Consider the following 22,653-nt stretch of genomic DNA (forward strand, 5'->3'; position numbering starts at 1 on the left):
ATATTTCATGGCTGTTCACAAGAGGGTGGGATATTCCCATTATGATTTTGAGCATTCCGGTTGTGTATACAGTAATCTCAATGTCACAATTCTTCTTTTCATCGCTCTCAAATCTACACTGGCTAGTTCTGGGCCAAGAAAATCATTGTCACTGACTTAATAATTCATCCTGAAATGGTATTTTCTATCATGGCCGGAGGGTGAAAAGGCAGTTTCTCCTGCAGTTGAGAGGCAAAGCAGCAGCGGTTCACACAGCTGCGGAGTTACCGAATGAAATGACATGAAATTTAAGATCCTCGGACACGTTTCAGCAAAACTGGATGATTCGTAGCATATGAGGAAAAGGACAAAGGGGAAAATGAGACATGTGTCTCAGCCTCCCCTTTCAAACTGCAGAATCATATAAGCTGTAAAGCTGCAGTAGGCATATTAATTCATAACTCATGTTGACCATTGCATGTCACAATATTTAATTTAATTATTGTAAAAAAGTGTCTGTGAGCGTTCACCTCTTTGTATTTTGTTTATCTTAGCTAAACCCCGTCTGGATCAAACGACCAATCAGGAATAGCTAGCACGCAACTAGCCAATCACAGCAAGTCAGAGCAGAACGGGTGTTGGTTTGCCAGCTATTAACAACCGTGACGTTCCAGGTCGAGCCCAGCAGAACATGTCAGTGTTTGATACCAGGCTGCAGAGAGAGAGGCGGAAGGCTTCACCTCGGCCACGTTCAAATCGCCTTGTGCAGCTTTAATGGAAGCAGAGGCCGATACAAAGGTCAGCTCGTTTTATGGCAAAGACAAAAAAACCCCACAAAACAGTTATGTGACAAGAGTGCACAGAGAGCTCCTAAAAATGCATGAGCCAGAAACATTCCTTCATCTCCCTGAGTGTGCTCGGGGGTCCGGTCTGAGGAACACTCTGAGTGATAGAACATGACAGCTCATATCCGAGCGGCTCACAACGTGGTGTGTTCGGATGCATATTTCAGACAAACCTCCACACACCCTCTCCTACGAGCGCTCTTCAAACCGAGCGCTCGCAGGAAACTCAATCTAGGGATTAGGTAAAGTTTAGGATTGATGGGGAGAGGAGGAAGAGGAGGAGAAACACGCCGACCGGACGTGAAGTGCGAGGAACAACTGTGGAGGAAATCTGTCTTTGAAAGACCGAGAAAAACCTTGAATGCGTCTGAAAGCTGAAAAGATTTATTTTAACAGAGCAAATAAACACAACACAGGCTCGAAGTCTTCTTCTTCTCCTCCTCTTGACAAGGTATTGTGACTTTCAAGGTTGTAGCGGTGACAAAGGATAAATATTCTGCGCCTGTATTAGCTTATGTCAAGCACCTGGCTTTTCCACAGAAATACATGAAAAAGAAGATAAGTGGGACCGATGATCTAGAGCCTTTTACAATTAGCAAGTACCCCCAGTGTCTCACCACATTAACAACTAATAAATCATAAGCAGCTGAATTAAGCACCCTTGCATAAAATCAATTCTTAAGGGGGCGGTGGGCCCAAAATGCCTTTATCAGAGTATTGATTCTCTCACATAATTGACTTTTCCCTGAGGACACTGCAACGCCACGCAAACGGCACCGAGGGGCGAGAAGCAAAAAACCCTCCGAAGTACATTTATCTTAATACGCTGCCCATACGTGAATGATCTCTCAACACGGTTAGGAAATGCATCAAGAGGGGGACAAAATCAGAAGCCTTATAGCGGGATGATGCAAGGATACGATGCTTTATATCTCACTGGCTGCATTCATTTAACGCTTTATAAGCTTAAAAATGCTGCTGGAGAATAATGAATAGGTTGCAATGAAGGCTAATTTTTTCTCAACTGAGTATTCAAGAGCGGCTTGTGCACTACCTTGTATTTAATGTAGCATAAAAATATAACAATAAATGAGAAAATGAAGTGCAACCTGGCGTCCTCACGCCCTGCTTATTTCAGGTAAAGTCAAACTGCCTCCGAAAGAATAAGAAGGAGAAAAGAGGACTGAAAGCCGTCCTCAGAGGCTGTTTAAATAGCCAGTTAGATTAGGCCGGTACAGCTTGCCCTGTCTGTAATGGAGTTTCTGCCCTGCTAGATGAAAGGGGTTAGGAGGGGCAGCGGGAGATCGGAGAGCGGCAAAAGACCCTCATGAAATGGCTGTTTTTCATAATAGAATGAAACGGGTATGATCGGGGGATCTTTCATATTATCTTCTTCTGTGAGGGGCTTTTGGGCCATTTACCGTGATAACGGTGACTTGCTAGACGGGAAAGCAACAGCCTCAGCGGCATGAAAGGACAGCCTGGAAACAGCTGTAATACAAGGCACCGTTTAAAAAGCAAATATGCAGTCCTGCGTCGGCGCTGTCCACTTCCTTCACGCCAAGAGCTCATCGGTTTAATTCTCTGTTTAAACAACAGGCAGAGAGCAACAGATGTGCACACAGGAGTGGCGAATGAGCCCGGTGAGGAGATATGAAACGCCCGTTATGCTGAATATATGACGAGCACAAAGCCGGCCGGGACATTTAGAGGGGAAGATGAGTTCAGGTGTAGCGGCTGAGAATACTGTGTTTCATCAAGCGTTCCTATTCACAGTGATCAACGGCCGACTAATGGCTTCCACTCTGCAGCGCCACCACTTGCAGGAACATTCGGAGTCTGAATGTTGTGGGATTACGCCCCATGACTCAGCAGCCACCGAAAGCAATTTACTGTGCGACCGTATCACTTCCTCGGTTTTGTTGCGCAGGCGGCGATGGGACACCTTGTGATGCAGACCACGCTCGCGGCGTGGAGGAAAGGCTGTTCAGACGAAGCTGAGGCGATGGAACCAAAGGCAGCGCTTGCAGCGTGATCAGCCTTTTGATTGGACAGACTGGATTGAGTCGTTTTGCCGTGGTCACTTGTCTGGGATCAGCAGTTACTGTAAACGGATATAAACGGATTCTGGGGGACGTTTCAGGATGGACCACCACAGTGACTTCCTGTAAAAGCTAAAAACAAGCAAATATAAGATGGATAAAAAAAGGAGGAAGGCTAAAGGAGAGACAGGCCATGAATGAGAGAGGAGGAAGAGGAGGAAGAGATTTTAATTCACAACTTTTCCCAGGAGAGCCACTCTGCCACGCTGAAGGGCATCAGTCCAGCACGTTATTCCGGATCTACTCTATAGCCCACACATAGAACAGCTGCTGTGATTCACAGCTTGTTTTCTCCTGAGCGAGCGAGCGAGCGAAAACCAAACCAGGTGGGATGCTGAACAAGTGAAGTCTCGCCAAAACGGCCGAAACCCGTGGGAGCGAGGCGCGTGCGAAGCGCATATGTAGCGGCGGCTCAGGCTGAGAACTTAGCGAGTGCTGGTGAACCTACCGATCATCTGTTTTGACATGCGGGGGACGTGTGTTGATGCGAGTACTCACGCGTAGGAAGGAGGGGAAGCCCATGCCGTAATAGCCTACAGCGAAGTAGTCTGGTCTGGGCCGGATGACCTTCACTATGTTCTCATAGAACTGGGCTTGCTTCCGCTGTTGGGAGATATTAACATTTTCATTTATTTCTCTTGCACGATCCTTCGTGGGGATTTCTACAGTTGCATTGCTTAATTCTGATCTTGTGACATGTTTTGCGTCATCTCTTTTATGTTGCATATTTGGGCCAGAACACTCTTGAAAAAGCTTTATATATATATATATGTATATATAAACATACGATTTTAATGTCAATGAGGATTTCCTGGTTAAACAAATAAACCACACACTCATCACAGTCTTCTTTCTCTCTCTTGAAAAAACATTTGCATCATTCTAGATGCACTAATACTGAAAACACCCCATATATGGCATTAAACACGAAAATAATATGACTTACCAAAGATGCGCTAAGCTGCTCAAAGTCAAACATCTCATTCTCGTACTGCTCCGCCAGTTCCTTCCCCAAAATGATGGCCTCCTCCCACATCTATCGGGCACACAAACAGAGACATTTAGGAAATTAATTCAATTCTAAGATTTGATCTAAAGCGTTTAGCAAGCTGAATTAAACAAAGCATCGCTCCCAGATTCAGTATAACACTTCCTCTTATCATGTCAACATTCTTTTGTTCGATTCTTCGGTCTAAAACCCTAAAACTCGGATGGCGCCCTCTTGGGGGAAGCAAATTTATTGTGCATTCGCCCCCTGAGGCTCATCGATCGCAGTGGAGTGGTGTCAGATACACAGATGGGATCCACTTGAGCATGTTGAAAGCCGTCTAAGTGGCTCCCTGACAGACTAGATTGGGCTGAGCTGATCGGGGCCAGGACGGAGGTGGACCGAGTCCAGGCTGCTACTCAGACCAGCCTGCCATCAGCGAGAGCGGCGGCGGCGGCAGCACCATCTGGGGCTGCTTTCTGGATGACTCCGATGACACGCTTAGAAACTGCCCTCGGTTCATACCCTCCTCTCTGGGGTGCTGATGTATTCTTGCAGCCGCTGTAACACTTCCTGGTGTGCTCGTGCGCTTTTGTTTTTCAATTTGTCTTCTCCCTACCCACATCCTGCTGAGTGACAGTTGGCTGGAGAAGCAAGAGAGCGGTGGCTGCACCCCAGCACCGATGACACATGCAAAGCCTTGGGACGCCATCTCTGAGAAGCTCTGGCTGCAGTCCTGCACACCCGTTCCAGGCGTTAGCTCACAAAGCTGAAAAACATTTTTCTCCCCTGGAATAAAATCTGAGGAGTGTAGAAGAATAGTAACAGTAACTAGGCCTACACAACTGGAACATTTCACTCATGTGAGCCTGTTCTTCTCGACACAATACGGCGGCATCAGATGACATTCAAGTATGTCGCTGACGTGGTATGACGGACAAAGGGAAAGGACAGCGGGGGAGCAGGGACAGCAGGAAAAAAAGGTTTCATGGAAGATTAATGCTTACGTGCTCTGATATTCTCCATAAAATAAAATAATAGGATTATTTACGATCCCAGTTCTGCAGAAAAGGAATAGAAATCTTCCATTCTTCCTCGAAAGCGACCAGAGGAGGTATTTAACAGAGATGACAGCGTCTACAAATAGCATCCTCAGATGATCCAGGATTTATCACGATTATGACCAATCTTGTGCGTGTGTGCCACAAAATGTGTGTCTTACCTTGCCCTTGTCGAAGTAATTGATAATCTGCTGGTAGAGCTGGTCCTTTAGCTGTCCTTGGGTGGCGGCCTGGTAGCCGTCTCTCTGGGTCAGGTGGGCTGCGCACGGCTCGTCCGACCACTGCAGAGGACGAGTTAGCGTCGGGGTCAACACGGTGCAACACAATGCAGAGCAAAAGGGGAACAGGTGACACGAAATCAATCACTGAGTTATAGCCGATGCAAATGGGGGGGTAGATTGATGTGTAATTCTTTTTAAAGCCGCCCTGCACCCTGGCAGGGCAAGATGGGAACTTAAGACATGGGCAATGAAACAGGCGTCGATACATATTGAATGGCTCTGGAGGGAGCATCAGTGCAACACATAGCTTTCTGTGGCTAACGTTCGCTAGAGCCCACTGGAAGCCAGCCCGCCGAAAACGAAGGCAGGCATGGAGCAACAAGGCCGCAGTGGTACACTTTTGTGCTGACCGTGTACTCCATCATACCTTTTCTTCACCTAACATGGAGCATAATGAGGTTTCTGACAGACCAGGGCGGCTCGGCTAACGGGGGAGACGGACAATCCGATCAGCCTCGGAAGCATAATCCTTCGCGTCCTGCCGGGACTGATTCGATTGTTCTAAACTAATTTATACACATTTGAATTCTGTAGTGTTGCAAGTAACACGAAGACTTAATCTGACCAAGGTTTGAGTGAGGGCCATGTCTGAACAGCAAAGCCCAGGTATTTGCATAGCCCGCGCTGGAGGTGGAGGAGAAAAGTAATTGCTCTGCACATTGTTATGGCATGAGGATGGATGCTGCGAGGCTTTGGATCAGGTTATTGATTCATTTACGGCCGAACTGCAGCATTTACATGGTGGAAAGGATCTCTGCTTATTCATGGATGGTCGGTGACCCCGCATCGACACAACTAAAGTGCTGATACATCTCTGACGACACACAAAGTGCTGTATTTTCAAGCATTATTCTACTGCTGCAGGGACTTCACTGAATTATTACTACAGGAGCCAGTTTTACTCTGTAACTGCTGGCGGGAGCAGAACTGAACAACCGTCATTCCAGAGCTGCAACGATGAGTCGATGGAAAGAAAACTGATGGATTTTGCTAATTGATAAGTCGTTTAAAAATCGTTAAAAACGTCAAACATTTGCTGGCTCCAGCTTCTTCAATGTTTTTGGCCATTAATGAAGAGTCTTTGGGTTTTGGACGGTTGGTCGGACAAAAGAAGCAATCTGAAGAGTCACTTTGAGCGGTGGGAAATTGTGATTTTTCACGATTTTCTTTGACATTTTATAAACTATAGCGATTAATCAATTACTTGTGGCCGATTAACACAAAAGGAAAATAATTGTTAGTCGCAGCCCGACATCATTCATCCCCCTTCAAGCTTGTTGACGCTCGCCTTTGTGTGAGCACAAAAGGACGCCAGTGACTTCAAAGAATACATTGGAGAGCTTATTGGTGAAGAAAGGATTTATCCAGACTCAGGTGGAACAAAATTAACCAATTTCCACTATTTAATAGTGAATCCCTCTCTGAAGGCGCGCTCAGGAACGCCACAGCTGCCGGGAGACGAGCCGATTTATAATAATAACAACACAAGCGACTCCTGCAAACGCTACTGTGACTGCTAAACGTGAGTCAGTCACAGCCCGTTCTCCCCTGTCGGGCCCTGCACAAAGGCTCAGGAGGCGGCTATTTACGCAAATACACGCGAGATGTTGTGGATTAAACGCAGAGAGGAACAACCTCCACATTCAGGGTACACCCAGCCTCGACTGGGAGCAGGCACTGCAGTGCTTTGTGTGTGTGTGTCGAATTCTTCTGGCGAGGATAAAAACTTTGGAGGCACAGAGCAGCCCCACACTCACAAAAAGGTGCGATATTAAAGAAACGCTTGATGATAGCTTGTTATTATATATGTATGTAATTCAAGATATAATAGCACTAAAGATGTGACAGAAATCTGCCTCTTTTCCGCCTTAAGCAGCCGAACCATGTGATCTTCAGCAGAGGATTATTCGTCTCCAGCTCACAAAGACGACAGTAAAAGTACACCGTTATCTTGAAGCACCTCGGGTGGCTGTTGCTGCCTTTCCCTCCGCTTTAAACTACGTCTTTGCTGGGTTTTTTTTTTGCAGGGGGAGATCAGATAATAGCCGCGATTTGCATCGACTACGCAGGTGAAAAAGATGCTGCTAAGCAATTCTGCCCTCTTAGCAGCCGCCTCATGCCGCGGTGGGATTAAAGGGATGCGGCCCTATCTCTCTAAGTTGTTTAAGGCCCGAGGTTAAATGTCATCCGCCTGACAATGGCTGAACGGTGTATTTGGGTTCTGCGATCTATGCCGTTTGAGGTCTTTAAGAGAGCGCACTTCTACATTTATTCATCGCTCACTGTTTACCTTGAGCAGTTTGGCGTGCAGCAGCAGAGTGTAGGCAGCCTCGGTGTAGTTGTCGCACTCTTTGTGGAGGTCGCACAGCTTGTACAGGTACCTGGGAGGAAAGAGCAATGATTTATGGGTTACGCCTGCGTGGGCCTCACACACTTTAACGACAGACAGAACGTTAACTCCGCCAGACTGATGCGTCTTGACAGCCTCTTTTACCTCAAATAACGCCTGACAGACAGATGGAAAACTCTGATTGGCGAGATTGTGGAAATGGAAATGTAATTCAACAAAAGCTGATATTTTATTTCGGCTCTCTGGGGACACGCAGCTGGGAGGGAAGAGCCAGAAATGTACGGCATTTAGTCTTCAAACTGAGCTCAGCTGAGTGTCACAGCAGAGTCTCCTAAAGCAACACATGTCATGCACCACAGAGGAGGCTGGATATGACTTTGTCTTACCTGATGTACATCTCCTCTCTGTCTATCTCCTTGTAAAAGTTCTACAGGAAAGGAAAGAGACAGTCCATTAAAACAGGTTTAAAAGGCTTCACAGATTTCCAGTGAAAACGCCATTTTTTACTGTTTACAACGATTCAGCGCATCATGCTTTCAGTGCACAACTCTCCGGACTGGAGATTATTCCTGCATATCTCTACAAGAAAAACACTTTGGCAGTGTGACAAATTAATTTCCTAAAAATCCGGATAAATTCAAGGTCCTGGCTTGCAGCAGGCGCGACGCAGAGCATCTCCTGAAGTAAAGTAAGTTGGCTGACATCGGAATCACAGCGGTGGAGCAGCCACGCTGCTCTCCTGGCTAAAACTGAAAACTTACATTTCACGCAGGCTGGCACAGAGCTGACAGAACATGACTCAGATAAATGCTGAGTGCGGGCCAGAGGCCTGCAGTCCAATGCCAGCCGTCACGTGAGGCAAAACTTGACATTTCGGCGCTCCCGGATGAAATGTCACATCACAGAAGAGAGAGGTTTCAGGTGAGCCGCTCTGTGATAACATCTTAACGCACTCTGACATGTGGAGGTGGCTGCTGTTTTTCTCGTCGGTGGAAAGTCTTTATATGGCTAATAAGGCTCAATTCTGACTGTTTATATGGCTTATTTCAGAATATGACATTAGCTTCCCCCGCATCCACGCAGGGGATTCCACGTGACCACATGCCATCGTTACTGGGCTTGAGTTTATTGAGGAAGTGAGGAGAAGAAGCCACCTTACCAGCACGTTGACGGTGCAGCTCATGCGGTTTTCCTTGTTCTCGTCGTGCATGATGGTCCTGTAGTCCAGCAACCTCTCCAGCAGACGGACCACCAGGGTGACGAAGTTCTCGCCCGTCTTGGCCAAGTACTTGTGCTTCCTGCAGTGCTCCAGCAAGCTGGCGTGTGTTGGCACAAAGAGGAGGGTTTTTTTGCGTGCACATGTGGTGGTGGAGAGAAGGGAGGCCAGAGGCACAGAGGAAAACAAATGTGAAGCATGTATAAGAGCGTCTTCTATGGTTTAAAACGTCAAAATTTTGCCAGTGAGGACTCCGTTCTTTCGTCCATTAAAGCAGAGTTAGCATCCCACTGTGCCAAAAGCAAATATCACAGAGGCAAGCTGTGATGAGGAGTCGTGTGATCATCAGCACACTGTGATTATTTTGAGGAGTGCTATGTCGCAATTAGCATTATCTAACTTGCGAGAGGCTCAGGCGTAATCCTGCCCATTAATCAGCACTTACATTTTCTGAAAGAGAACTTTGTACTGCTCGTCTCCGCGGCCCCCCTCCACCTCGTGATCCAGCTTGGTGATGATCTCGTTCTCAAACTGCAATTAGACAGAGCAGGCGTAAATAATCAGTGTGGCTAATTTTTCAATTCATTAACGCCATCTCCCCGTCTCACTCCCGCTCGCTCTCTCTCTCTCTCTCTGCATCAAGGCTCGGCAGAGGGGGCTCTGTGCTTTGACTTTAATCGACCCTCGCTTGCAGCCCAGCTGGCTGCGAGTTGGTGTCTTCAGTTTATTATTGAAGCTTTTCTTTACGCGTATGAATTTGTTACGAACACACAACAAGGCTGCACCGTCACACCGGCTTTACTTTTGCTCTGCTGTGGTTGTGACTACTTTACAAGCACGAAATATTCAGATTTTCGCTCTTAAATTTCACTCGTTCACCTCTTTCATGAAAAGGTCAGTGTTGGGATATTTGCGCACATCCAAAAACCTGTTGACATCCAAGTCTTGTTTAGTCTCATGTTTAAAAGTAGGTGCAGAAATGAGGGCTTTTCTTATGTGCATGCATCTGACAAACCGTCGGCTAGGCAACGCAAAGAGCCGCCTGCAAGCCGGCAAGACACAGACTGCTGTAAAACCCAAGCTGAGACGCATATTTCAAATGAGCAAATGGGAAAATGCTACATTCACAATAATGTGCTGTTCATATGATCCATATCAAGTTAGGAACTCGGCCATATTTGGAGTAACAGTGGAAAATGAATGTGCTCAGCGTTCTTAGTGAGTGACGCATGGGCCTTATTTCTCAGATATTTGCATGCAGCGTCTGTACAACAAACCAATTTCCACTGATTTGCTCGTGTGTTGTCCGGGCACAAACACAGAACAGGAAGAAGAAAGCAGCCGAGAGAGAAAAGATACAAACGCTGCTCTCAGTTCAGCCAAGGATTTACGACACGCATGGAGAAAGAGAACCTGTAAAGGGAATATTACCGGCTTACGGCATTAAAAGGGCTCAGGCCGAAGAGAAATTGATCACATTTCACTGAAGGGAAAGAATAAAAAAGCTGCATTCACCTTCAATGAGGCAGAGTGACACATTGACTTAATTAGCAGCGCTGCTTTCCCTGGAGAGAGGGATGCTGCTGTCTTCACAGGACTACAAGGGCCAGCAGAGACATTCGGGAGCCTTTGTGCTGCTTTACAATAAGCATCACATGCTTCGGGAGCCCACATAAACGTCACAAAGCAGAAAAACTGCCTGAGACATCTTACGGCAGAACAGCTGTCGCCGAACGGATTTCCTCATGCAGAAAGGCTTAATTTTGCACTGTAACGGGGCAGAACATTAAGTTCCACTTACCGCGGCTGTTGATAATCGTGGCACAACAAAATGAGATTTGCAGAATTACAACTAAGCTCGCGGCTGTGAAACTTGCACGGACGACCCCTCTGCACTGTTCGCCCCTCACGCAAACAACCACAACTTTTCACCAAGTGCCTTGTTTCAGAGGACGCACCCGCTGGAAGCTGCACGTGAAGTGGAACTCGCACTGCATCATGTCGAAGAAGATGGCGATGGTGGCCTTTCGCAGCTCGATCTCGGGGACGAGCGTCATCTCCAGGATAGGACCCACCATCTCTGGTATGAATTTTATCTTGTGGGGCCCTTAAGAGAGGAAAAAAAAAAAAGGACACGTAAATATACACACACGAATATGACACATCTCACCTGCAGGCTTAAATTTGGACTAAACAGGAACAGCATGTTGATCCTAATGGAACACGAATAATTCTTGACGCGCTGCAGGTTTAAAAGCAGCTGTTGCAAACAAAAAAAAGAAAAAAAAAGAAAAAAGCCCTCTCTCTGAATTTTCCATGACAACCATGCAGTAAATAACTTCAAACACCTCAGGTAAAAAATAGCAAGGGGCTCATTAAAAACCCAGCGAATAAGTCAATCTAATCTGGTGGAAAGCTTTAATTAAGGGATCAGATGGTGTAGATTACAATGAGAAGACTTTAAGGGAGGCACAGGTGGCCGAATCTAAGACCCCAGTCCCTCTACTACAATCTCACTCCGCCGAGACCTGACTGTCGAGACTCTCTGATCACACAACATAAAGCTAATTAACACATGATTGTCTATATTTAGCTGCTGTTCTTTGCTGTATTGACTTGTAATGAGTGTGAGAGTACTTAGCTGGAAGATAATCATGAGCAGAAATTGGGAAAACAACACTTGCAACACGTGTCAATTTGCAGGCGCTCCACCGCAGAGTTTGCGTGATTGATCTCCATCAGTGAAAAAAAATAATTGATTACGAGTGAAACAGACTGACGCCGACACAAGGAGTTGGTTAAATTACCTAGATTGTACCACATATCCCTGATTTCAAAGCCGATTTGTCTTCTCATATCCTGGTACCTGAAACACAAACAGGAACAAATGTTGCACCAGCTACAGAGGATAAAATGATTTGGACTCAATCGATTTAGCTAAAAGATCATGTGTTAACTCAATGAATGCAAATTAGTGTTCGCTGACTAACTGCCGCATGCAATGTGACACTGGATCTATGAATGGCTGCGTCTTGTTACAGCTGCCTCCACCGAGGTCAGTGTCAATGCTGTTGCTTATGATATGAAAAATGAAAAAAGAGAAAGGCTGCTTGCTTCTTCACGGGTTCCAAAGGACGTCTTAAACACAGAGGATGTCGAGTCAGGAGGTGAGAAGCAACTAAACCTGATATGGTTTCTTTTATTCCAGGTGTTACACAGATAAAAATGTATCTCATAAGCCCCCTGAGTGATGCTCTGCTCTGATGGAGGTCTTTATGTGCAGTGACCAAGCTAAAGCTAAACATGCAACATGTGTGTTTCCTGTTGTCTCCCATCAGAGCTGAATTAATGGCAGAAAGAAGTTCCAAACAGGTGTTTTTCGAGCCTTTTGCTGCTCTTGTCCCAACTTGTTTGAAATGTGTTGCTGCATCAAATTCATTCACTTAATATATAACGTCTTTGCGCTGTTTTCAGTTGAATATATGTGAAAAAGGATTGGCAAGTGATCACATCACTGTTTTCTTTGTTTCACGCAGCATCCCAACTGCTTTTGGAATCACAGTTGTAGTCCGTTTTGTCTTCTTGTGATGTTCTTTGGAACACAAATGCATACGAATGAGCCTTTTCCACACACGCAAGTTTGCAACATGCACTCTATCTATCAGCTAAGGTCTGTCTTCTGCCCTGTGTATGCATCTGAACACACAGAAGACATGAGGCAAAGCGTTTGATCAGACAGTCTTTGTTGGCGCTCGTTCTTTTGAGGTCGTCTCGCTGTGTCGAGGGCCCTTATATAAAACAAAGATTTGCCCAAGAAGCCGGAAGGATGGCTCCCGTCCTGACTTTCTGTCTGGCTTTTGCGAGTGCGGGCTTATAAGCTGATCAGCTCTGCCACGTCTAGGTCATGAACCAATCCCCACGGCAGCTCGGGGGCCCCATCTCCCCCGCCTGCCACACAGGCCCAGGTCGCAGAGAGGACAAACAGCGAAGTGGAAAGGACGGAGAGGGAAAGACAGACAGTGAATGATGGAGAGGCTAACATGAGTGGAAACGGTGGGCAGAGAGGCAGAAAGTGAAACCGATCACATGAAACAGAAGTGATGGATTTCGTTCTAAGAAAACCGATAGAACATGTGATTTGAAAAGCCTGAAATTGTTTTTAAAATTGAGAATGCAGAGGACACAATGAAGACAGCAGTCCTGAGAGAGCTGCTTGTGGCCAGTTTTACCCTCTTTCCGCCGGCCTGATGTGGCACGCTGTAGCCGCACCGCTGCATGCTGAGAAGTAGAGTCAGATGTATTTTCACTGCTGGCTCACTGTGGGGAATAACGGCACTGAACTGCAATATTGTGCTTCTGTTCTGAAGCAGTGCCAAACCCTCCCAGTCTCTGCCCTCAACTAAGCCGGGAGGTTGTGCAGCTAACCGGCTAAAACAAAGTCAACGGATAAATTGACATTAATTGAGATCGTGCATCAGTGCTCGTTAATCCAAGGCATGCAACGCTGTGCTGCAATGAAAAGAATTATCATTTGTTTATCGATGTGAACCCTGACAAGCTGCTTTTTAAACCGATCGCGGAAAGTGGAGCGAGTATCGGTTTCCTGTTAAATCAAATATCTGACAGAAGCTGTCAGAGGCATCAATAACGCTTTGCTTCCTCCAGCTGGTGGCGCTGCAGGTGGCTGCATTGTTCGCTCACGCCAACAAGGGGGCCCGTCAGACATCGGGACTCTCACACTGAGTGACTGATGGGACAGTACAGCGACAGTGGCACCTCTGTCTCCGCTTCCTAGCACGCCGGTGGCATGACACCTTGGCATGACATTGCGGAGAAGTAAAAAGATGAGAGTCTGAGGGCTGAGTGTGACACCTCTCCCGACCTCTGATTAATATCTATTCAGAGCCTCTTTCCCCACGCGGTGACATTTCGGGGCACAGTGGAGCCCTGACGGATTTCTGAAACCCAATTGATTGTTTTGCCAATATCGCACAAAGACATACTAATGTGTTTTGACAGAATGGAGAGGAGCATTGGAAGAATCCGTAACAGAGGAGCTGCGTCATCTCTTTGCAGCCTGGCCAGGTCAAAACCTTTTACCATATTTAGCTGTCAAAGGGAGGAATGTTGCAAAGCCCAAGGACTGATCTTTAGGCAGAGTATTGGCAAGATATAAATATAAACTGATGCCCGCCTCTAGAAATGACTGTAAAGCTGCATGCAAAAAGGAGGATTTGTAATGCATTATGTATTACATCTCTGACTGTTTTTCCTTCTCATCCAGACTTTAATGTGCAGTGTGTGTGCGTTTGCTAATTTATTCCTGTGCATGACTGTGCTAATAGCGTGTGTGTGCGCCGGCGGAGGCACGTGGGTTTGTGTCTCCACATTTGGACGTGCAGACGGCTGCTCAGGAGACATCATGCGCTCATCTGAGCTGAGACAGATGCAGGGCGCTGTTCTGTCACACTCCTGCAGGCAACCAGACAGGCAGCTATGACTGTCGGCTGTCAGGACCTACAACGCATACCTGTCATCTACGGGGCGGAGAGCTCTCGGAGAGGTTAACTAAGAATAACACGTCTGCAGAGGGACAGCGGCGCAGCGAGGGGATCTGGGGCTCTCAGAAGCTCGGGCTGTGTAATGCAACTGGGTCAGGGGACAAAGATCAGCGCTGAGAGGAGGAAATTGGTGTGCAGGCATGCGGTGGGAAAAAAAATAAGACGAAAGAGGAGAGAATACAGAGAAAATGGCAGATACAGTGAGGGAGAGGACACAAACAAACCAGCGATTGACGAGCAGTGGCCTGTAAGAACAGATGAGATGTGATCAAAGCCTGAAGCAAAGGAAGTGCGAGATGCTCACAAAAGTTGACAGTATGACAGTCCCTCTCCTCATCACTTCTGTGCACATATCATGACAATGACACTGCTGCATGCTCATTTATCCAGCTCTCTACCTGTGCGAGTGGCTGCATTTGCACAGTCTCTGGCCAGAGCCCTCCTACGTGAACGGAAACTCTTATTTCTGTTGGTGGTGACAACACTGCACTCATCAGACTAGAGTTACTGACTGGTGGTCTTTTGTCTCTGCCAAGCAGTAAATATGCATTCATATCCATGTCTGTCCAGACTCATGTAGCGCATGCAGTGACGACTTCAAAGGTTTTAGAAGTATTAAGTGTCTTTTTTGGTGAAATGGCAGTTATCACTGTATGCATGAATCATTTCCAGTGAGAAACATGCTGTCTTCACTTAGAGACAGTTTTTCCAAAAAGAGCACAGAGGACTGATGGAGAGCTTCATCACATGGTGCAACGACAATCACCTGTAGCACAGTTTCAAGGTGGACGCCCAAGATTAGTGTCACCAAGTCGGTATCTGAGCAAATGTGAAATATGGTCACAATCTGCCTTCTGATCCTGAGTTTTAGTGCTGAATAATGGCCAGAAAAAGACTTTTGCAGTACATTATGATGTCACAGTGAAGTTGACCTTTGAACTTTTGGATATTAAAATCAGTCATTTGTGTGAAATTTTGCCATAATTAGCGCATGAGTTCTTAATTTATGGCCAAAAAAACCTGCTTTGTGAGGTCACAGTGACCTTTGACTACCAAAATCGAATCAGTTCATTCTTAAATCCAAGAACGTTTGTGCCAAATTTGAAGAAATTCCCTCCAAGCGTTCCTCAGATATCACATTCACAAGAGTACGTACATACAGACGGATTCCTGCCGGCACGGAGGTGTAAGTAGCTTCTGCGGTCTGGAAGCACAGAAACTTGACTACACACAGAGATGCATTTATCCTCCTATTCAGGCCAGTGCAGCACATGCCTGTTAATACATGTGAGAAGGAAATGAGGATCCCACAGACACCAGTAATGGACCAGAACTTGACAAACAGCTCCGGGTGACGTGTGACGCGGGCTAAAAAAACAAAAACAAAAAAAAAACGATGCAGAGTGCCAAACAGCCGTGCTCCACACATCTGTGACTTCAACCCTCTGTTCTCTGCTCCCGAGCAAGGCGCAATAATTGGTATTGCAGGCAGCGCTGACAGTTCATGCGCCAGCACACAGGGTAACAGAGAGAAGGTGAGTGGTAGTTGGAGGGAGGCAGACACAGAGACAGAGAGGGAGAGTGGGTGGGTAGAGGCAGAAAGAGTGGGTGAAACAGAAACTGGCAAAGCCTGCATAATATCCCCTTCGCTTGCTCTGGAAGCTACCTGGTTGTATTTGAATGACATATTTGGGAATGTCAAATAAGCAGCGTGGAAACAGCGAGGCAGAGATCTGCCCTTTCCTGTGCCGATGCCGGGAATGGCAGCTCTCGTGCATCAAAAAGCTGTTTCTTTCGGGAGACTGGCTGACGAGTGGAGAGTGGCGGGGTGGGGGAGGCTGGGAACGTCTTGTTTACCGCGTTGGACTGTTTGCGTGGGAGTTTTTCAGGGCCGGTAATAAAGCACTGACCAGCGAGGAGTCTCGCTGTCACGCGCCGGCCGGTGTGATGCATGCTTTGGTGACAAGAGCTCCTCCAAATGAAGATGAGAGCCAGTGTGCTCCACGTCTGCCCGGAAAGCATTGACACGTCTGGCTGCAGCCTCTGTGAGAAACGCTAATGCAGACCAACGGCTTTTTGCAGATACAGGCAGCGGATGATGGGGAAACAAAACCGCTCTCTGAACTGGTCAGATTATCAAAAGCAATAAATATCTAAAGCTTCATCTGTTGAGGGAATAAGATGGGGGGGAAGCATGTATGAGATGCTTTGAGGAGAAACCAAAGAGCTGTAATTCCGAGAGGGGATTTCCAACTTTGACTGATACCTGGGATTTGAGATGTGCTCTCCACATCCTCTGGAGTTACTATCAGGCTGTTCTGCTTTGTTCAGAAGGGTGAACAACTAGTGCAGCCTCGATTGGAGCCGTGGGGTGTCCCTGTGCGCCTCCGTGTGATGAATTATATAAAGCCTGCTCATGCTGAGGAGGGAGCTCGGGCAACGAGGCCGTCCTGCGGATTGAGAGAGAGCGTCTGTACTCACTTGTGGAAGATCTTGGCTCTTTTGTCGCTCGAGAAGTTCTCCAGCTGCAGCGACTCCTGGGTGAGGAAGGCCACAGCCAGGTGGAAGTAGTTGTTCCACAGCTGGACCGGGTGAAGACGGATGGAGAGAGCAAAAAGAACGAAGAGGACATTTAGCTCGCAGTCACAAAAACTGTTTCACAGCAATACCGTTCGGGACCGCGCCATGCGGGGTGGAACGCTTTACAGTTTCATTAAATCAAAGGGTTCGGATGAGACGGGTACACTTGTGTGTCGGGAAGCTGTCCCGGGGGAGGGAGAGGGCGGTGATTTAGGCCACCGGCCTCCAGAGCGCACTCTCAATCAGACAGCAGCTGAAAGCAGCGCTGAGCGCGCATACAAAATAAGCCTCAAATCATACAGTCATACTTTCTAATGAGAACACCCATAAGCCAAAATACGCGAGTGTTTAAGCTACGACTGGAGAAATGGCCGCGTAAGATTCTATCCAGACGAATTATCTTCACGCCGCTGAGCCATAGCTTAAAATAAGGAAAGCTAAACACTTTATTCATCCACCATGAAGAAAGTTACAAGTGCTATAAGTCACACTGAAATGTTGTTAATATAATGAACCCATAAAGGCTTTAAAAGCTTAGCACAGTTCAGCTGTTGACTACATTCTTCCATGTGTCAGACATTTACAGCAAGCAGAAGAAGTTGCTCTATTCTCTGGGGGGGGGGTTAAAATATGCTGATATGCACATCAAATTGCTGGTCATTACACAGTAATTGATGTTCCCGCCGCAATTTTTATGTCTACTGCCTGATTTTTTTTCTTCCCTATTCAGAATGTCTGCACATTAAGAAACAGCCTCAGTGTGGGTCTGCGGCGAAGAGATGGCTTCAGAAATGCCATCCGAATCTTTTCCCGCTAATAGCACTTAAAATCATAATCCAGCGTTGACTGAAGGGACAAAGTCTTTGGGAAGGTGGGGGCTGGTATAGAAAAGCAAAGACAAGAAAAGAAGAAGGCTTGCAGCTCTTACCTGTAGCTCAAAGTTGGTTTGATCCAGAAATTTCTTGTTCAGCACTGCTGCATACTGATTAATGGCCCGCAGGAACACTCTGGAAAGATAAGAGGGAAGGGTTCAGATCTCGTCGTCTTATTGATGAAACAAAGCTATTTACATTCTGTAGTTTTTAATTAAATGGGCTTAAAGTTCACTTTCAGACAAATCTGTGCATTCCCGGCTGAAACCACTTTACTTGAGTAAGCCGATGCTAATATTTTACTTACATGTGCACCACCTAATGGATCCAACCATTGTGCGTTACTGCTGCTACCTCATACAGACACAGCATACAAGCTCTGGGAGGCTGAAGAGTTAGAAGTTCAGGACTTTTTATTGTCATGTTTTTTTTTAGTTTTATCATATCTTATTAAATGTATTTCTTAGGGACCCATTCAAAAGAACATTCATCTCAATTAAAGAGGGGAGAAGCTTTGTACCATTTTTAGCTGACAGCTACTTTCCATCTGCAGTCCCCAGGCAGGTAAACACAAACTGCACAAGATACAAAAAAATGCACCACGCCACCTTCAACAACCTCAATATTCTTGTTCCAATTAATTATAAAAGCCTGATTCCAAAAATGTTTGGACTCTGTGTAAAATTCAAATAAAAACAGAAAGCAATGTAGGAACATCCTTTTTCCAATCATGTGCTCACAAAGTGGTGAACCTCGCTCCATCCTCGCTTGTGAGCGGCTGAGCCTTTCCAGGATGCTCCTTTCATACCCAATCATGATGCTATCATCTGTTACCAAGCAACCTGTTTACCTGTGTAATGTTCCAAACAGGTGTTTTTGGAGCGTTCCATGACTTTCCCAGTCTTTTCTTGCTCCTGTGCCAACTTGTTTGAAACATGTTGCTGCATCAAATTCAGAATAAGCAGATATTTACAAAAATCAATGAAGCTGAACTTGTCTTTGTAGTGTTTTCAATACAGTATATGTCAAAAAGGATTAGCAAGTTATTACATTCTGTTTAAACTTTTTGGATATTGGAGCTGTAAATGGAAACGTTTTTCTTTGGTGCAGCTACGCAACTAAAAGTACTAAAAGATAATGGTTGTGGAGGAGAACTCGGGTTTTCAATGTCAAACGTCGAGCACATACCATCCACCACCACCATAAACGGCACCATCTCCTCCTCCTCCTCAACTGAGGTTTACATTGTGCACATCAGAATCGCCCCACATGAACTCATTCACCGGAAAGCTGAACCGTGTTTAGTTTGACAAGACGGAGAGAAACATCAGAGGTTTGCACTTTCACAAAGAACAAATCTTTGACCTTGTGTGCGTGTGTGTGTGTGTGTGTGTGTGTGCTTCCAGCGGAGGTGAAACGCAGGTTGAGTCTTTCTGAGACAGACGGAGGTACAGAAGGGCTGGAGGCACTCCCGAAAAAAAGACACGAGGAGCAGACCTTAATGAGAACACTGTCTGATGGGTTAATCCACTCTGATGTTGCAAAATTAAATGTTAATAACTTAAGTGGCATGAAGCTTTTAGAGGGGAATTATGATTGCTACTTACAGAGTCAGAGGCCCGTCCGCTATTTAACTTCATTCCCTGGCTGAACCAGCCATACAACAATGTGTGTACTAATCTCGAAGAATTACCCCAGAGAAAAAATGTCGAGCGTGGCACATTCAATAACTGCTTTTTATTACTTGATTCCTGATCGATTTCCTGCGTGAAAAAACGTCTGAATGCGGTGCAGAAACAGCAGAAAAAAGGAGCGTGTGTGTGTTTAATCTGGACAGTCTGTTATCATGTAAAATAGATGACTTTTTTTTTTTTTTTTTTAGGTTTTCTCACTCACAGAAGAAAGCTGCTCAGCTTTCCGGCCTGCGTGGTGTTAGTGTAACATCGGGTTTCTACCCTCGCTAACCAAGCTGCAGCCTGCTTTGAAGCAGTGACACTCGTGCACAGAGTGTCAAATACACGCCTTTATTGTCATTTAAGCCCATGTTGTGTAGAAAGATGTTTCAGCATTAGCACTGTTATCATCTTTCTTCATCTTGACTCCTCCTTGTTGCATGTTCCCAGCAGTACACGAGTTTCACATCAATGTTTTGCAAAGCACAACTGTCTGAAAAACATGACATGGATCATATCCATCTGGTTCTCAACTGGAACCAGTTCTCGATTCCCATCCCTATTCAGTTTTTGCGAGTATTTCCCACACAGCTACTAATCGATCGACAAACTACCACACACTCGCTCGAAGCAGCAAATGAAGACACGTCAGGTAAGGCGTGCGATAAAAAATGGCAAGGTGAAACAAGGACGACTGTTATGCCACCTCAGTGGATTGCATCAGGGTTTCACGAGCGGGCCACGAAGCGGCATGAAGATGTAACGCTCATGTAAGCGACGCTGGCAGGCGAGCAGACATCTGCTGCACAGGCGGCCCCCGACAGAGCCTTGCGCCTCTGCCGTGGCTCACACACCACCTCGGAGTCTCTTGCTTCACGTTTGGGCTGCATGGCAATAAGGGTCCCTGCCACCCCGGCCCACTGAAGGTCTAAATTTTATTGAGGCAGAGCTGGGGTTTCCCTCGCCGCCCCGACTGACTGACCTCAATCAGGTATAACCATCACTGTTAAGGAGGCAATGCTGTGAGATGTGGGGTATTTTAAAGCTATACAATATGCATGTCCCACATTTATCTCCATTGCTGACTAAATGCTATCTGGGGCTGATGTGTGACACATAGTAAGAGTCATCTTAATCATTAGCCGGAAAGGTTAACTGTCATTTAACACCTTTGGATAAGCCATTAGAAGTCCATTTCTCTGGCCTCAGCGCGGGAGAAGCCCCCCTCCCATCTCCTACGCACTCAGACAGCCTATTACCAGCATCCTGTCTGCACGAGCGCAGGCTCCCCCTCTGCACACCTCGCTCAATTTTCTGCAGCTGTGCACATGTCAATATAGTTGATACGCTTAACACTGGACTAATGCTCAAATGTGTTTCCATCCACTGCACCTGTGGGCTGAGAAATATCACCGCTCAATACGTGGAGCTCATTATTTACAGTTTTTAATTTTCAAAATGGAGAATATTATTGTTCATATTGAACATTAAAGGAGCAGGAGACCACTGGAAACACGGCTTCAGCGCGCTCAGAACAGCAGTCACTGAGCCGAGCCAGACCGGCCGGTTTAAAGGATTGGCTTTGTGATGAATTGTTTAATGCTAATTATGCTTTAGTATGCAGATGTTATGATGGCTAACTGGTAACCAGATTCTGGGTTTACTGAGGAATTCATTAGTATATTAGTACTGGTCATTAATATTGATGGCGTTGTGTTTGTTTTGCAGCCCACTGTGCTACGTCCACAGCTCCTGTCTGCTTCTGTTGAAGCTTTTAACTTATCCATCTGTGCATCACCGGCAGCCTCCGGCATGGGATTACAGATTAAAATTTGTGGCTACTGTGCATCTGGTGCTAAAAAAAAAAAGGAGCTTGCAATACCCCTGTTAGATAAACTAAATTAAATCAAGAAAGTCGTTTTATTTCTATAATCAACAGAACAAAAACCCCATCTGAAAATAAGTTTGCAGTACAAAAACTGCGGCTTAAATATTTAATTTAGCGCTGACAAAAATTTATTGATTGGAGAGTTCTTGCAGTGAGAAGCACAACAACTTTCAGCCGCATCTGGACACATAAATCTAAAGCTGTCGCCTCCTTTTTCAAATATTTTTCGAGTCCCAAATCGATGAAAAATAAAAAGGATGGGCCTTATCTCTACGATGTATCTGACTGGATGATGACTGACCTGCAAAACCTAAATCCACATTATACCGACTTTAATCAGTGGCACAATGTTAATGAAATATCACTAAATACAGGCTCAGGATGTGGTTTTGGTTCAACTTTAGCTACAGTCAATTGCAGGCTCCTTTATAGGCCCAACTAAACTCCTTTCTAATCTCCGCTAGCTGCGAGCTTTACAGACATTATCAAGGTAGCACACGGCTCCGACCGCTGGGTCACACAGCGACAAAAAGAGCGAGATCAATACTCTTCACAGCTTCTGGCTAAATATCAACTCAACAGGCAAAATGCAGCCGTAATCAACCATTTCTGCTTGATTTCCCTTTCCAGTGGCGACACGCCTTCGCGGTGTGCTCGCTACACGACTTCCTCTGTCGCGGCTCGCGCTGCAATGTAAACTCCATCACCTGCAGGCCTGTTTGAAGCCAGCAGCCTGCCGGAGCGCAGACATATAACGGGCTTTAACGAACAGACAGGACAGTTCCTCTGTGAGCACATCCTGCCATTAATTAAAGTGAAAAGCTTAATGAGGCGGATGAAAATAGAATACACTCTCCCTCACTGTAGACTCTGGCTAAGACACTGCAAAAAAGGCCATTTGAAACAAGATTAAAGGCATTCCGGGCTAATTTTTAAACTTGGGAGTATATTTTTTTTCACTGTGGGCTTAAAAGCATGAAGTTTTTAAATTGCGGCTCTTAAATAAACGTGATATACTAACAAAAGCTCTACTCTGTCCGCATCTGAGTTACTCCGAGAGGAATTATTCACAAAAAGATGTAATTACTGTACAGTCTGTAATTAATCGCCATATTGATTGCGGGGAATCTTCTTTGCACAGACGCAGCGATATGGGTGTGAATCAGGACTGTCTGCATGGTGAACATTAACTGCATATTATACATTCTGTGGTGCCACTGCTCTTTTAAGCTTGCATTATTAACAAAGCCAAATGCC

General features: G+C 46.0%; 1 protein-coding gene across 1 annotated transcript in view; it reads right to left on the reverse strand.

Annotated features, from left to right (window-relative positions):
• dock1 (dedicator of cytokinesis 1) overlaps positions 1-22,653 on the reverse strand; it is a 179,198-nt gene that overhangs the window by 25,697 nt on the left and 130,848 nt on the right. The window contains exons 30-40 of the mRNA XM_041963484.1: positions 17,892-17,970; positions 16,865-16,965; positions 11,630-11,688; positions 10,781-10,929; positions 9,268-9,353; positions 8,766-8,922; positions 7,993-8,033; positions 7,547-7,637; positions 5,137-5,256; positions 3,873-3,962; positions 3,425-3,529 (exon numbers count right to left, since the gene is read on the reverse strand). Of these exons, the coding sequence (XP_041819418.1) occupies positions 3,425-3,529; positions 3,873-3,962; positions 5,137-5,256; positions 7,547-7,637; positions 7,993-8,033; positions 8,766-8,922; positions 9,268-9,353; positions 10,781-10,929; positions 11,630-11,688; positions 16,865-16,965; positions 17,892-17,970 (1,078 nt within the window). The remainder of the gene's footprint in view (positions 1-3,424; positions 3,530-3,872; positions 3,963-5,136; positions 5,257-7,546; positions 7,638-7,992; positions 8,034-8,765; positions 8,923-9,267; positions 9,354-10,780; positions 10,930-11,629; positions 11,689-16,864; positions 16,966-17,891; positions 17,971-22,653) is intronic.

This window comes from Chelmon rostratus, chromosome 21 (assembly GCF_017976325.1).
Source record: "Chelmon rostratus isolate fCheRos1 chromosome 21, fCheRos1.pri, whole genome shotgun sequence".
NCBI lineage: Eukaryota > Metazoa > Chordata > Actinopteri > Chaetodontiformes > Chaetodontidae > Chelmon > Chelmon rostratus.